Genomic DNA, 14588 nt, shown 5'->3' with positions numbered 1-14588 from the left:
AGCTTCAATTTGATATTTTAAATAACGTTAAAGAAGGGCAGTCGACTGTTAAGTTTAGCAAATGGGCCTGTTTTTCAGAGGTCAGTGACACTGCTGGCTTTCATTTCTTCTTGTGGCTGAAGATCTGCACGTCTCGTCTGCAGCTCACCAACACCGTCTGAGATCTCCCTTGACTTAACAGCAAACAGATCTGTGGGTACCATCTTTTCTTTCTTATGGGACCAGTGTTTCTGTGGATCTGATGATGGTATCTGCGTATCCCTTGACACACCTCTGTGCTTGTAGTAGGCATTCAATAAATGCTTATCGAAAAAATAAATTCAGCCTCCACATATGCAATCGCTATACCACCATAATTCACCTTCTTACCTACGTTAAAAATCTATACATTCAACAGATTGGAATGAAACACACATGATGGCATGTTCAGTGTTTTTCTTTAGGCAGAGAGAGTGTGACTTCATCTTTTCCTTTTCCTGGTTTGTCTTACCTCTATCACTAGCATTACTTTCTTATAATAACAATAAACTTTTTAAAAGACATTTCAGTCTATCATAGCACAGAAAATGCACGGGGTTTTGATTTTAGCAGTTTTGGGGATTAATCATTTTCTCTGCTGCTTCTGTAACTAAAGCCAACAAAACAGCCCAGAGAACTTTGAGAGGAGGCCTTCAAAGAACTTCAAAGACACGCCAAATTTAGAATAAATATTTCTTTTCATCGTAAAATTTGACTGCCTTCCGCATGCCACCAGGTGGGTTGGACTCGGAAGCCTGGCGACCGCGGTATCAGGCTGGGGACGCAACTTTCCCGTATTCCGCGCCTGCGGCACCTCCTGGGAAAACACTCCAGTACGCGCACACGCTGCGCCCGCCGCGCCACCCTTCCCAGCTACATTCTTCGAAAACCGAGGTGACAGCCGCCGCAGTGTAGCGGGGTGGGAGAGAAGGCGGAGAGGCGGGACAGCAGGAGGGCAACGGAGGCGGTGGGCGGGGGCGGAGTCGCGCGTGCGCGGTGGTTCTGCCAGCAGGAAACCGGGAGCGCGGAGGCGGAGCCTCGGGGACGGCCAGGGGGCGGGGCTCTCCGCGGCTGCCGCCGCCGCCACCGCGCATTGTGCAGCAGGCGTCCCCGAGAGGCAGGCCCATAGACCGGCGTACTCCCGGGGATGGTGAGCAAGGCGCTCCTGCGCCTCGTGTCTGCCGTCAACCGCAGGAGAATGAAGCTGCTGTTGGGCATCGCGCTGCTCGCCTACGTCGCCTGTGAGTGACCGCCCTTGGCCGGCCGGGGATCCTCATTCATTCCTGGGCTCGCGGCGGCGGGGCGGGGGTCGGAGGGTTGTATGCGGCCCCGGAGGCGGCCCTGCAGCCGCGTCTCCTTTCCCGCCGGGACCTGCGCTTCGTGCTCCCACTACTTTCCAGGGTCTTCGGATTCAACCTCTTTCCACTTTTGCGGCAAAGCAGCCAGCCAACTTGGGCTCAGACGCTCGACCGGTTAGGCCCGGCGCGGAGATAGGGTAGCCCGGAGAAGGGTCCCTTGCCCTGGACCTCAGTGACCATGGGGCCCAGCGCGGCGGAGTTGCCGCTGTCCTGGGCAACTTCGTGCCCAGTGGCCCCAGCCCACTGCCCCAGGTACCTCCTTCGACGCGTGCGACTGTTGTCCACGTCGCCCCGGGAGCCGGTAAGAGTCCCGACTGGCGATTCCGGAGCGTGCCGCGCGGGGACACTCTGGGGGCGTCCACCGCCGCGCCGCTGTGCCGTGATGGTTAAGTAGGATAAAAATACTGTTGCCGTTGGCATAGACCACGCTCCGACTGTTCGCTCCGCAAGAAAATTACTCAGCGTTATCGTAGCTGTTGGGGAGACGAGTATTGTTGGCCCCCGCCGGCTAGCGGCCGCTGCGAGGTGTGCGGGCTCTCGAGATTCCCAGGGCTCGGCGGGCGGCTTTCCTAGCCTGCCCTGGCCCAGGGGGACAGGCGCTTCCGTGTGTTGTGGTTCTCGTCACTGTATCACTCACGGTTGCACCCGAGACAGGGCAGGTATTGGGCCCTGTGTCTTAGAGGCAGAAACCGTTATTATTATTTTTAAATTTGATCTGTAGGATGGGAGTATATTTTAATTGTTGCTATTAATACTTTACCAAGTACCAAAATTGGACCAGAAATAGCTCCCAGTGAGCTCCGTTTGAATCCTAGCCACCGGACACAATGAAACCACCTGCTTAACCGGTCAAGTTATTAAGCTCTGATTCCCGAGGGGAGAGGAGACCCCGGAAAGTGATTTAGGTTAAATACTAGGACGACGTGTGATTCAGACCCAGCATGTTTACTGGAGCCCAGCTATTCCAGGAGGTGGAGCTGAGGAAGTGCTAGTAGGGCTTCTGGTTGCTAGGCCAGGTTTCAGGCTATGGGTGGATGTTAGATGTGAGTAGTTTTGGAGGGAGGAAGTGTGTGTAGTCTATTTTAAGTAAGAAAGCTGAGACCTAATGGGAAAGACCACTTAAAGTTGCATAATTATTGTTATGACAATAATTATATTACCAAAATTTGCTTAGTGCTCACTGTTTATGTGCAGGCATGAGCCTCTTTCATTGTTACATTTAATTATCTCAGCTGTCCTAGGAAGTAGGTACCAATTATTCCCATTTTAGAGATGAGGAAATTAAGGCCAAGAGAAATTAGGAAAATTTATGGGCGATCACACAGATGATAAGCTATGGAGAGCCAAGTTTTGAACATGGAAAGGTTGGGGAGCTGGGGCCTAGAGACTAGGTCTGCAGCACTTTACTGTTGATTAAGGGGGTTTCTAAAGTTAGACAGAGGGATTTAGAATTAATAAGGTAGGGAGGGGATTCAGGAGAGACATGGAAAGGTATTCACCATTCATTCAACCAGGAAATCCTACCAACTCCTTATTGCTGCGCTTGGCGCCAGGGGACACCACAGAGTGCAAAACACCTAAGCTTTGCAGTCATGGAGTCTAGGGCAGTGGGCCTCAAACTCACCTGAGGGGTTTGCAAAACTCAAGTTGCTGCCCCCTACCTCAAGTTTCTGATTCAGTAGGTCTTGGGTGTAGCCTGAAAATTTGCATTTCTAATAGCTTCTCCTGGGAATCTGCTACTGTGGTTTGGGGACTCACTTTGAGAATGACTGGCCTACAAGGTGAGATGGCCATGAATTAGATATCACCCAGATGAGGGTTAAATTATCAACTGATAGAAGGAAAGGAATGCGTAAGAGTTTATGGCAGAGGCTACTGTGGTAGAGCAACCAGGCACGTTTGTCTCTATGAGGAATTGAGACTTGAGCTGAGAATTGAAGGATCTGTAGGAATTAGTAGAGAGGTAGAGGAGGGGATGTTTTCCAGAACAGACAGCTTGTGCCAGAGGCCCTGTGGCAGCCAAGAGCAGGGAATGTTCTGGGACTGCAAAGAAGGATCGTGTCTTTGGAGTGTGAAAGTGAAGTATAGCGGTGAGGCTGCCTCACCAGACAGAGCAGTCAGGCCTGGGAGAGGCCTGTGCCAGTTTGTGAAGTGGGCAGTTTTAGCTGTGAGGCATTTAAGACTCGGGCAGAGGCAGTGCTACTAAGGAGCAGGGGTAGTAAGTCTGAGACACTTGGCAGGAAAAATGTTACAGGGCTCCTGATAGTGTCCGAGGATGCTGAAAAGGTAAGCTCACAATGACTTCTGAGATTTTTAGTGTCTACTTTCCCTTATTAATAATCTTGCCTCCCCCATTATGAGTAAAATCTCACCTGTGTAGAGAAAGAACTATCCATACTCCTGAATTACACGAACTGTCACTATTAGCCAGTCCCCTTTCTGGAAATGCTCTGCCTGCTCCTCTTTCAGGTTCTGCTAGTCTTTCTCACTATCCCTCTTCTTTTGCCTCCTCTTCCTCAGTATTTTATGCCTTCTGGAGCCCAGGCTCCCTTCTTGTTACCACATAACTCTTCTGTACATGCTTAGGGGGCTTAGCATACGCCAACTTGCATTGCATGTGAGTTCTATGCATATGTTTTCTTCTCAATAAAATTGCCAGTCCTTCAGGACAGGGATTATGTCTTACACATTTCAGTCCTTGTGGCACTTAGATCAGTGCAGTTAGGTCATTGGAGAAGCTCTGGGGTCTGATTGTTTGAAAATTGGCACACCTACTAGGTGGCTCTGTTAACAGAGACTCAGCTCCCGTTACCCTTAATGTTTTTTTAGCATGCACATAGTTATAGTTTAAAAAGTCAAATAGCCTCTGCAAGAGTTGTTAGGGAAAAGTGCCCCTGCCACTATTTTCTCTTCCTCTGAGGCAGGCACTTGATTTCTTCTAGCTGATTATTTTGGTATTTGTCTTTGTGCCATAGAATGATCTGCCTCTTGAATTTTCACTTGTAGATATTTGTTACTTAGCGCCTTTCCTTTTTGGAAGGTGACTGTTCATTCTCTTTCCTCTGTACCCATGCTCATCGTCTCCCCATGCTCATCGTCTCCAATAAAGGTATTGGGGAATTTTGGAGAGATCAACATTTAGTATTCATGTGTATGACTAAATGCCATTCATAGTGAGCCATGCTATATATTTTTGCTTTCCTTGGAGCTAATATCTGGCTTTAAAAAAAAATTTACTATGCTTTTGAGGTACTATTACTGATTCAACTCCAACACTTTGTTGGTTGCTTGTGTCTTCTTGCAGGATGCTCAGAAGCGTCAGGGCCTCTTTCTGAAGAAGGGCCCCAGCCTTCAGAGCGGCTCTTCCTGTCACTCATCTCCTGTCTCCTCATTTCCTCTTCCTTATTTCACACAGTTGTGCACAGAAGGAACATTTGGAGCTATGTCCATGAGTTCATCTTTCCTTTCTTCACATTTAGTTCATAGATTAATGATGTAGAATTCTAGAAATGGGTTCCCTCAGAATTACTCAGGCATCATTTCATTCCTTTCTGACTTCTAGTGTTGATGAGGAGTTTCAGCTCAGTCCCTTTCTATGTGATTTGCATTTTTTCTTAAAGATTGCGGGATCTTTTTGCTGTAGTATTCGTGTTCACTGCAAACTTCCAGCTCTGCCCCTGTGCCTTTCCTCACTCCTGGAGTTTGGTGGCCTCATGTAATCGCTGTGCTGGGAGGTGACGGGGTGCCCACTTCACTTCTGGGCCCAGAGGTTAGTTGTGAAGGCAGGTTTCTACCGTGTTCCAGGTGGCAGTGCTCAGTGTGCAGAGTCCGCCTCTCTCCCAACTCCCTGAGAGTGAAATAACCCTGAAGGATATGTCTTTGCTGTTCCAAGCCTCTTAGAGTTGGTCGGTGCTGCAGTTCAGCAAAGCCTGCTCTGATAACCCGCCCTGTGCCCTGCTTAGGTGCCTGATACACAGGGTGCAGGATACCTTTGAGCCCTTGCAATCCAGAAACTCCAGTTCTTCAGTTCTGGAAGTTTTCTTGAACTGCTCTTTGGTTATTGCCTTCCCCTCATTTTCTCTTTCTGGGATATTACTGTGCTCATTAGAACTGCCTGGTCTAGTCCTTTAATTTCCAACTTTCTCCCCTTTTTAAAGTTTTGCTCTGCTTTTAGGAAATTTCCTTTGTATTCTAACTTTTCTAATAATTTTTAAAAGTTTTTATTTTTGCTGTCATTTTTCACTTAAAAGAGTTCTTTTTTGTTTTCTGAATTAAAAAAATAAAAAAAATATGGTCTTTGTTTCATGGTTGTATTCTCTTCATGATAGTTTTGTCTGTTCAATTTTCATCTCATTGAAGAGTTTCTCCCAGGTTACTTCTCCCTTTCTTATTTGAGACTCTTCTCAGCTTTCTGATGAACTTGGGGACTTGGGTGGATAGGGAGCCCTGAGCTGCCTATTGACAGTAAGCTGTGTCACATTTTGGAGGAGCCTCACAACCTCAGTACTGTGGGACTGTCCTCTGAGCTGTTGGGACAAGGCTGCTCCCTGCCCCTCATGAAAAGGGAGGCCTGGCTGCCTGCATTCTGGGAGCCCAGTGGGGAGTGGGCTGAAGTACCTTGATTATCATCCCTGTTGGACTTGGGGCTCCCCAGTCTGAGACCCCATTCTGCCCTTTCCAGAGATGGAACTGCCTATCTTCTGCCAAAGCAGGGAGGGGAGCTGGCAGTCATAGTGCTGTTAAGATAGATTTGAAAGTCAAACTTTCTATCTTAGCTACCTGTATCCTACATCCAAGTGCACCGGCATGATCATTCTCAACCTTTCTAAGGCAGCGATAGTCTTTTTCATTTCATGGCATAAATGAGCTAATTACCAAAATTCTGCGATACACCAAAAAATGCATCTTTTGCCGATCTGACCCCCAAAAAGATATAATTTTGATTTGTTCAAACCAGCAGGCTATTGTTGTGTTGGATGCTTTTATTTGACAGACTAAGGGAAAAGAGGTCAGTGCCCCTGACTAAATAGTCATATATTGCATGTTTAAAAAATTCTTGCAGTACACCGGTTGAAAATCGCTGTTCTAAGGTATAACTCAGCCTTTCCCACTGCTGGTCTCCCATTCTCCTAATTCATCTTCCAGCAATATTTTCTTCCTCTTTTTCCTATCCACATAAGTTTATACCTTAACAACAAGAATAAAAACGAAGTTTATTTTCTGACATTTTAGTGGAGTTTAGGAGTCATATCTTTTTATCTTAACATCTTGAAAACTAGAGTAGCGATATCTAGTAGTACTAACTTAATTTTTAGTGTATTATGGATTTGGTTGTAATGACATTGTATTTGTGGTACTCTTCTATTGTATACATGTTGCTGTTATTCCACTGAACATTTCAGGAAGCCATGAAATTAAACCCTGAAAACCACATATAAGCATGTTATGTGTGTTAGCTTTGCACTTACGATAACAGACTTCAGACTTCTCTGAGTTGGGACTTTTATTGGAGTAGTTTTGCAATCTAATCAGTCCCTCCAAAATTCACTCAGTGAACATTTGCAGGCCTGCTGCCAGGGAGGAGACACAGCGAGTTAGACACCATCCTAATGACAGCTGCCTTTAGGGAGAAAGATGGGGAAGAACAAGCAAACTGTAGGATTGGCTGGAGTATAAAACTCAGCTGGGGAAATGCAGGTTCCTCTTGAGACCCGTAAGTCAGAGCCTGAGATTGCCCTCCCTTCCCTCTTTGAGGACTGGGGAGGGGCAACCTGGAAATTGTTTTGAACCCTCAACGTTTTATTTTAAGAATTTTCATACCTGTTTCCTACTCCTTTTATTGAAAGTATAATTCAGCAAACACCCAAGGAATCCTCTGCCTAGATTTACCAGTTTCGTCTTTTTTCTACATTTGTTGTTCTCCCTGTTTTATACTTTTTTTCTTGAAATGTTTGAAAATTGCAGACATAATAATACTTCATTTTTTAAATACTTTAATGTAACCTCCTAAAACGAAAGGCATTATTCTATGTAATCTCACCACCATTATCATTCTCTAAAAATTAACATAAGTATCATCTAATATACAGTCTATATTTGAATTTCCCCTAATCGTATCATAAATATCTTATAGCTTATTCTGTTTTCGTTTCTAAGTATAGGATCCAGTCAAAGTTCGCACATTGCATTTGGCTATATCTCTCTCTTTTCTCATGACCCTTTTTAAAAAAGCCGAGGCCAATTGTCCTGCAAAACATCCCCCATTCTGGATTTATTTATTTGTTTTCTTATGATTAAATTCAGTTAAACATTTTTTTATGATAATGCTTGTTGACTTGTGTTACATAAGGGTCACTGCATCACTTCATTTTAAAGGCATGTTTCCCCAGTACACAGGTCCGGGTGGGGGTGGGGGTGGGGGTGGGGGTGAGGGTGATTCTTGGAGACCTTAGGAACGTCTCTAGTTCTCCAGCCAGTGCGTTTAGTGTTCATTGACAGTCCTTGCCTGGGTCAATATTTATACTGGGAATTTCAAAATGGTGATTTTCTAATTCTGTAAATCCTTCCGTGTTGACTGGTGTTCTTCTCAAAAGAAAAGAATAACTTGTCCTCCCTCTTCTTTTACTCTCTGTATTAGTTTCCTGTGGTTGCTGTAACAAAATGCCACAAACTAAGTGAAAAATGGGAAATTTATTCTCTCACAGTTCTGAAAATCAAGGTGTGCAGAGGGCCATTCCCCTTCCTCATGCTCCATTGAGGCTCCCATTGTTTTGGCTGTGGGTGCATCATTTTAGTCTCTGCCTCTGTGGGTCACATTGTGTCCTCTTCTTCTGTCACATCTCCCCTTCATTCCTTGTACAGACACTTGTCACTGGATTTAGGGCCCAACTTGATAATCTAGGACAGTGGTTTTCAACTGGTGTGCCGCAAGAATTTTTAAAACATGGGACCTATTTAGTCAGGGGCTCTGATCTCTTTTCCCTTAAATAGTCCAATAAAAAAATGACACCAGCTCACAGAATAATAGCCGTTTGGTGTGAGTGAATCAGAATTTTACCTATATTTTTTTCAGATCTGCAAAAAATATATATTATTTTGATGTGCCGCAGAATTTTAGTAGTTACATCCGCAGAGACCTTTTTTTCCAAGTAAGGTCATAGTCACAGGTCTAGGAATTAGAATCGAGTGGCCACCAATCAGTTTATACCCACCTCCTTTTTTCTAAACCAGTTGGGACTTTTAGTCTTTGAGCACTTCTTTGATCTCTAGGTGCTTCAGGCTTTCCATGCCCCAAACCTGGAATCTACCATTTGTCCAAGGAGCCCTGCTTCCTTTCAGTGAAGAATGTTGTGTAAAAATCGGGTCTGAGCATTAGTGTGCCCTTTGCTTTTGAGGGGTCATGGCTTTCAGCTCTTTCAGCGATAGAGCCAGGAAATGAAAATACTTTTTCCAATCATGAATTTATGCTGATACCCCCAATTTAAATCTTCACACAAAAGCTTTCTTCCTTATCTCTTCTCATCCTATATTACTATTTCCTTTTCCTCACAATGAAAATCTTGTTTCTAACAAAGGTAAAAACCCATTTGCTCTGTACTACCATACAGACAAAACAGTTGCAGAATTACTGTATCAATAATAACAATCTGAAGAAAATTCAGTATTTCTTTGTACTTCTTTTTTGTCCTTAGGATATATCCCACTAGGTTGTGCAGTTTTAAGTATTTTGTTCAAAAGCTGCTTGAAATAATTTTTTTCTATGCCTTATACCAGTTAGGTTCATTTTTTCTTTTTTGGTTCAATTTCACGATTTGCTTTTTCTTTCTGATTGTTACAGTGTGTCAACCAGTTGTAGGCACACCTCATTTTGCTGCACTTCACTTTTTTGTGCTTCACAGATGTTTGATTTTTTTTACAGACTGGAGGCAAGACCCTCCACCAGCTGAGAGTTTGACTCACTTAACTGTGATACTCACTTTACTGCTGTGGCCTGGAACTAAACCCACAATATCTATGAGGTGTCAAAAGTTAAACTGTATTAAAGTAAGTCAGACTGTAATCTCTATAGTTTCTCCACCCTGTGCCTATTTTTATTGGTTTGTTTTTATCAATTCTAGGTATCTTTTAGCAAATATAGGCATAGTCTGTATAATGCACATACTGTATTTTTTCTTTTTACCCTAAAGGTAGCATACTATCCAGACTGATTTGCCTCTTTTCTCTTTCATGCTCTCAGTGTTTCCTGAAAAGGGCTCCAGATGAGTATGTAGAGATCACTTTTGTTCTGTTCTACAGCTGCATAATATTCCTGTGTATGTGTGCACTGCATTTTATTTGACCAGCATCCCATGGAAGACATTTCAGTTCCTTGAAATATTTTGCTATTACAAATAGTGCTGCAGTGGGTAAACTTGTGCAGGTGTTCTCAACAGCAGTGCAGAACAGCTGTTTCCTCTCTGTCGCTCAGCAGACTGAACTAACAAGTCAGACTTTTTCACCAGTCTGAGAAATGGTATCTCCTTGCTTTAACATGTGTTTCTCTTATTGAATGTCCTTAAGTTATTTTTCAAACGTTTAAGCACTGTTATTTTGTCTTTTTCTGAAAACTGTTCATGTTTTTGCCGATTTTTCGATTGAGTTTTTCATCTTCTTTTCCCCATATTTTTAACAGCACTTTATAAATTGAGGGTGTTAACTACCCTTTGTGAAATAAATTGCAACTATTTGCTCATGCCTGGTGTGGTATACGGGAAAAATATATTTGATCTTTGTCCCCTGTTCCTGGCACAGAATTTTTAAAACCTTCGGCTGGGAACAGCTTTGCTATTCATAAGAGCCCCATTTTGGTCATGTCTGAGTTTACGCCAATGAAATGACTTAGGGTGGGGCCCCTGGATGGCTTCAGGATGGGGCCGATCCCCAGAAAGACCCAACTTGTGCTTAAGAAAATTGGCACTTTCTACTCCACCCAGGGACCTTCTGGAAGAGGATTGGGGTGAGAGGGGGCTGGAGATTGAGCATTATAAACTCAGGAACAATGGGATTTTGTTGAGCTTCCTGGCTGGTAAATAGGAAGAGGTGCTGTGAGGGTGGTGCACCTGGAAAGGGTATTATTGGCATTGGGATTCTTGGGTTCCCCAAGATACAAAATTGAGAGGAAACCCCTGAGAAACTTTCAGACAGATTTTATTAAGCTTGTGCTTGAGCAAGCACAGAGGAAAGAGGCAGCACAGAGGAAAGAACTGGCTCAGGGGCTGACTATGCTGGGCTGCTTTTATAAGCTGGCGGGAGGCAAATTGGGCATGTGCGAAGAGGCAGGCTTTTTAAAAAATTTTATTTTAAAATCATGTTTATTCTAGTACAGTTGTCTCAGTCTTTCCTCCTTTGCCCACCTCCACCCATGCCACGTACCCCACTCTCCCACAGTCAATTCCCACTCTTGTCCATGTCCATGGGTCATTCATACATGTTCTATGTTTAGTTCCTTCCCCTTCTTTCCACCATTGTCCTCCTTTCCCATCCCCTCTGGTCACTTTCATTCTGCTCCATGTTTCTGTGCCTGTGGTTTATTTTGTTCGTTAGTATATTTTGTTGAATAGATTCTACTGATAGGTGAGATCATATGGTATTTGTCTTTCACTGACTGGCTTGTTTTACTTACCATAATATTCTCCAGTTTCCATCCATGTTGTCTCAAAAGGTAGGAGTTCCTCCTTTCTTTTTTTTAAAATGCAGATTGATTTTCTTTATTTACTTTTTTAATGTCAAGATCCATGATAAAATATTAAAAAATTTAAAACCATTATAAAGTCTCAGCAATCATGACACCTGCACAGAAATAAATAGATCAATGAAATAAAATGAGCATTCTAGAAACAAACGTATCTGTCTAACAATGTAGTCTATGGTTAAATTGAGATTTCAAATCAATGGGGAAAATAAGGCTTATTCAACATATAAGGTGCATTGACCACTATTACTTGAACTAAAACAAAGATAGAGCCATATTTCACACATTATACAACAAATATTCAGGTGAGTTAAAAATAAATACGTAAAATCTAAGGAGTTTTAGGAGAAAATACAAAACAATATTTTTCTTACCTTGAAGTAAAATATTCAAATCCAGAAGCTATAAAGCAAAATATTGATGATATGACTATATTAAACATTTCAGACTATACAGTAATATTCATGTAAAAAAGTTAAAGGACAAGTAATAGAATAGGAAAGTACTTGCAACACATTTATAAAAGGGTTAACAGTTGTTTTGTTTTTTCCCTAGGGCAAACATTCTACAAACATTTAATCAAAAAATGGATAAAGAATATCAAAAACTTATTTAAAGCTTTTTTAAAAAAAATAGAAATAGGCAATAAATATACAAAAACAGGTTTAGTTTCAACAAATAATAAAGTAACACTTAAAATAACACATCATTGTCACAATCAGATTAATACATATTAAAAATATCGGTAATATCAAGTATTGGTAACTGTGAAAGGAACTGGGTATTCATACTCTTTTTCTTCCTCTTACAGCATTCCCTTTCTTATATTTTGCAGTGCTGGTTTGATGGAGGTATATTCTTTTAGCCTTCTTTTGTCTGGGAAACTCCTTATTTCACCTTCCATTTTAATTGAGAACCTTGCTGGGTAGAGCAGTCTTGGTTGCAGGCCTTTGCTTTTCATGACTTGGAATAATTCTTGCCATTCCCTTCTGGCTTATAGTGTTTCTCTTGAGAAGTCAGCTGCTAGTTGTACCGGGGCTCCATTGTGTGTTACTACCTGTTTCTCCCTTGTTGCCTTTAGGATTCTCCATTTGTCTTTGATATTTGCCGTTTTCATGATGATGTGTCTTGGAGTGGACCTCATTGGGTTCCTATTGAATGGGACCCTCTGTGCTTCCTGGACTTGTGTGACTTTTTCTCTCCCCCAGTTAGGGAAGTATTGCATCATGACTTTTTCAAACAAGTTCTGTATCCCTTCCTCCTCCTCTTCTCCTTCTGGAATCCCTATTATATGGATATTATTACGTTTCAGGTTGTCCTGGATTTCCCTAAATGCCCCTTCATTCTTTTCGAGTCTCTTTTCATTTTCTTGCTCTTTCTGGGAGCTTTTTTCTACCTTGTCCTCCAGCTCGCTGATTCATTCCTCTGCTTCATCTAACGTGATTTTGATTCCTTCTACTGTGTTCTTCAGTTCAGAAATTGTATTCTTCATTTCCTCTTGTCTCTTGTTGATAGTTTCTATGTCCCTTTTCATGCTGATATAGTTTGCAGTAAGTTCCTCGTAGTTTCCCTGTAGTTTCTGATAATTCTCTCTGAGCTCACTGAGCTCATTGAGCTTCCTTAGAACCATTGATTTGAACTTGACATGTGATAGTTTTAGTTGCCTCAATTTCATTTAGTTCTCTTTGTGGGGATTCCTCCTTTCTCTTCGAGTGAGAGGTGTTTCTTTGTCTTCCCATTATTCATGAGACTCTTCTTTTTTCCTTCTGCTTCTTAATGATCTGTCTTGGTTTCCTGACTTTGGGGTGTGAACTTCTATCGTAGGAGACTGCTGTTTTTTGTTTTTTGTTTTGTTTTGTTTTTTTTTCCTTTCTGGATCTGTCTCTGGTGATGTCAGATGTTGACCCTCTCTGATCTTAGGCAGTGGTTTGAGACTTCCAGGAATCTACTGTCTGTGGCTGTCTCCTTTAGCTGTTAATCTAGTCACTCTGCACTCAGCAGGCCAGCTTAGAGACACCAAAGGGTGGGGCAGAGTCCTTCCTGGGGGCGGGTTTATTGGGTCCTCTTATGCTGCTGCTGCTCAGGGGAGGGGTCTGCCTGAGCCAGATGGCTGCTGCTGCATGGAGGATGAATCAGCACCGGGATCCTGCCAGCTACTCTCTCTGTTCTCTCCCTGAAGCCTCCTTCCCAAGTCTCTCTTCAGGCGTCTCCAGCCCACTCTGCCCCCGCCTTTGCCAGAACCCAAGTAAGTGGCTGTAAAGAAAAATTTACGTGTTGGCTTTTTAAATGACTTTCCTGTCTTCAGCTGCCCGTCTGTGTCAGAGAGCAACCCTGCTGCTTTTCACAGCTGCCTGTTATCTATGTACTTTTGGGGCTCTGGTGCTGTAGGCTGGAGATCCCCGCTTTTTGTTTAGACCCCGCTCTTCCCAGGTCTATCCAGCTGGCTGTTTCAGTATCCTTCTGGTACTGCCGCCCATGGGCGCCCACCCGCCTTCTTGAGTCTCTACTTCACTCCTTACCAGTTAGATTGCACTAACGCTGATTCTTCTGTCTCCAAGGTTACATGGCTCCTCTCTCGCTATTGTTCAGCTGTTCGTTCAAGGTGATTTTTCCCTCAATTTAGTTGTAATTCCAGGTTGGTCCTGGGCGGAGGTCAGTGTGACTTCCCCTCACTCCTCTGCCATCTTGATTTTGGAAGAGGCAGACTCTTTTGAAAAAGGTGGGCTTTCGGAATATTACATTTCAGGCCTGGGTGACTTCCTTTTCCAGCTGTCTTGCCTGGTAACTATATTGGCCTGAGCTGTGGGAGCGAGATGGATGACTGCTCATTACCACCACCCTTGGAAGGTAGACTAGCCGACAAACCTTGATCAGCTAAACGTGGTGGGTCAGTAGTTTAAGCAGGCAGTTAGAAGGGGATAAAATCAGCTACCTCTGTGATTTTGAGCAGGGAGACGAGGGGGGTGACAGTTTTGCCATAAGCTTATCCTGAGTTCCTTCTGACCTCCTGCTCCTAACTAGGCCTCCTGGCCCAAGTTCCTGTGCTGTCTCAGGTCATGGAAGCCTCAGTCCCTTCCCCATGTGTTGCCCTATGCATCTCTTCCATTTGGCTGTTCCTGAGTTGTATCCTTTACAATAAACCAGTGTTTTAATGAAACTGTTTTCCTGAGTTATGTGAGCTGTTCTAGCAAATTTTTGAACCCAAGGAGGGAGTTGTGGAAATCCCTGATACATAGCTGATTTGTCAGAAGCATAGGTAGCCCCTGAGACTTGTGGTTAGAGTCTGAAATGGGGGCAGTCTTGCAGGATTGAGCCCTTAACCTATAGAGTGTGATGCTAACTCGAGGCTGTGAATGTCAGAACTGGAATGAATTGTTAAATACCCAGTTGATGGCTAGAGAGTTGGAGAGATTGGTTGTTGGTGTAGAAAAGCCTACTTATTTGGTGTCAGAAATGTTCTGAGACTAGAAACAGAATTTAGA

The 14588-nt window shown here is 43.5% G+C and overlaps 1 protein-coding gene across 3 annotated transcripts in view; it reads left to right on the top strand.

The window, feature by feature from the left end:
• The first annotated feature begins 1091 nt into the window (after positions 1-1091).
• UXS1 (UDP-glucuronate decarboxylase 1) overlaps positions 1092-14588 on the top strand; it is a 117683-nt gene continuing 104186 nt past the window's right edge. For all 3 annotated transcript variants that reach the window (XM_054585845.1, XM_054585853.1, XM_054585836.1), the window contains exon 1: positions 1092-1259. In XM_054585845.1, the coding sequence (XP_054441820.1) occupies positions 1166-1259 (94 nt within the window). In that variant the 5' untranslated portion in view covers positions 1092-1165. The remainder of the gene's footprint in view (positions 1260-14588) is intronic.

The sequence above is a fragment of the Pteronotus mesoamericanus genome, unplaced genomic scaffold, assembly GCF_021234165.1.
Source record: "Pteronotus mesoamericanus isolate MK-2021 breed Mesoamerican mustached bat unplaced genomic scaffold, CSHL_Meso_final contig_121, whole genome shotgun sequence".
Taxonomy (NCBI): Eukaryota; Metazoa; Chordata; class Mammalia; order Chiroptera; family Mormoopidae; genus Pteronotus; species Pteronotus mesoamericanus.
The sequence above is the reverse complement of the archived record's forward strand: the minus strand, read 5'-3'. Positions and strand labels throughout refer to the sequence as shown.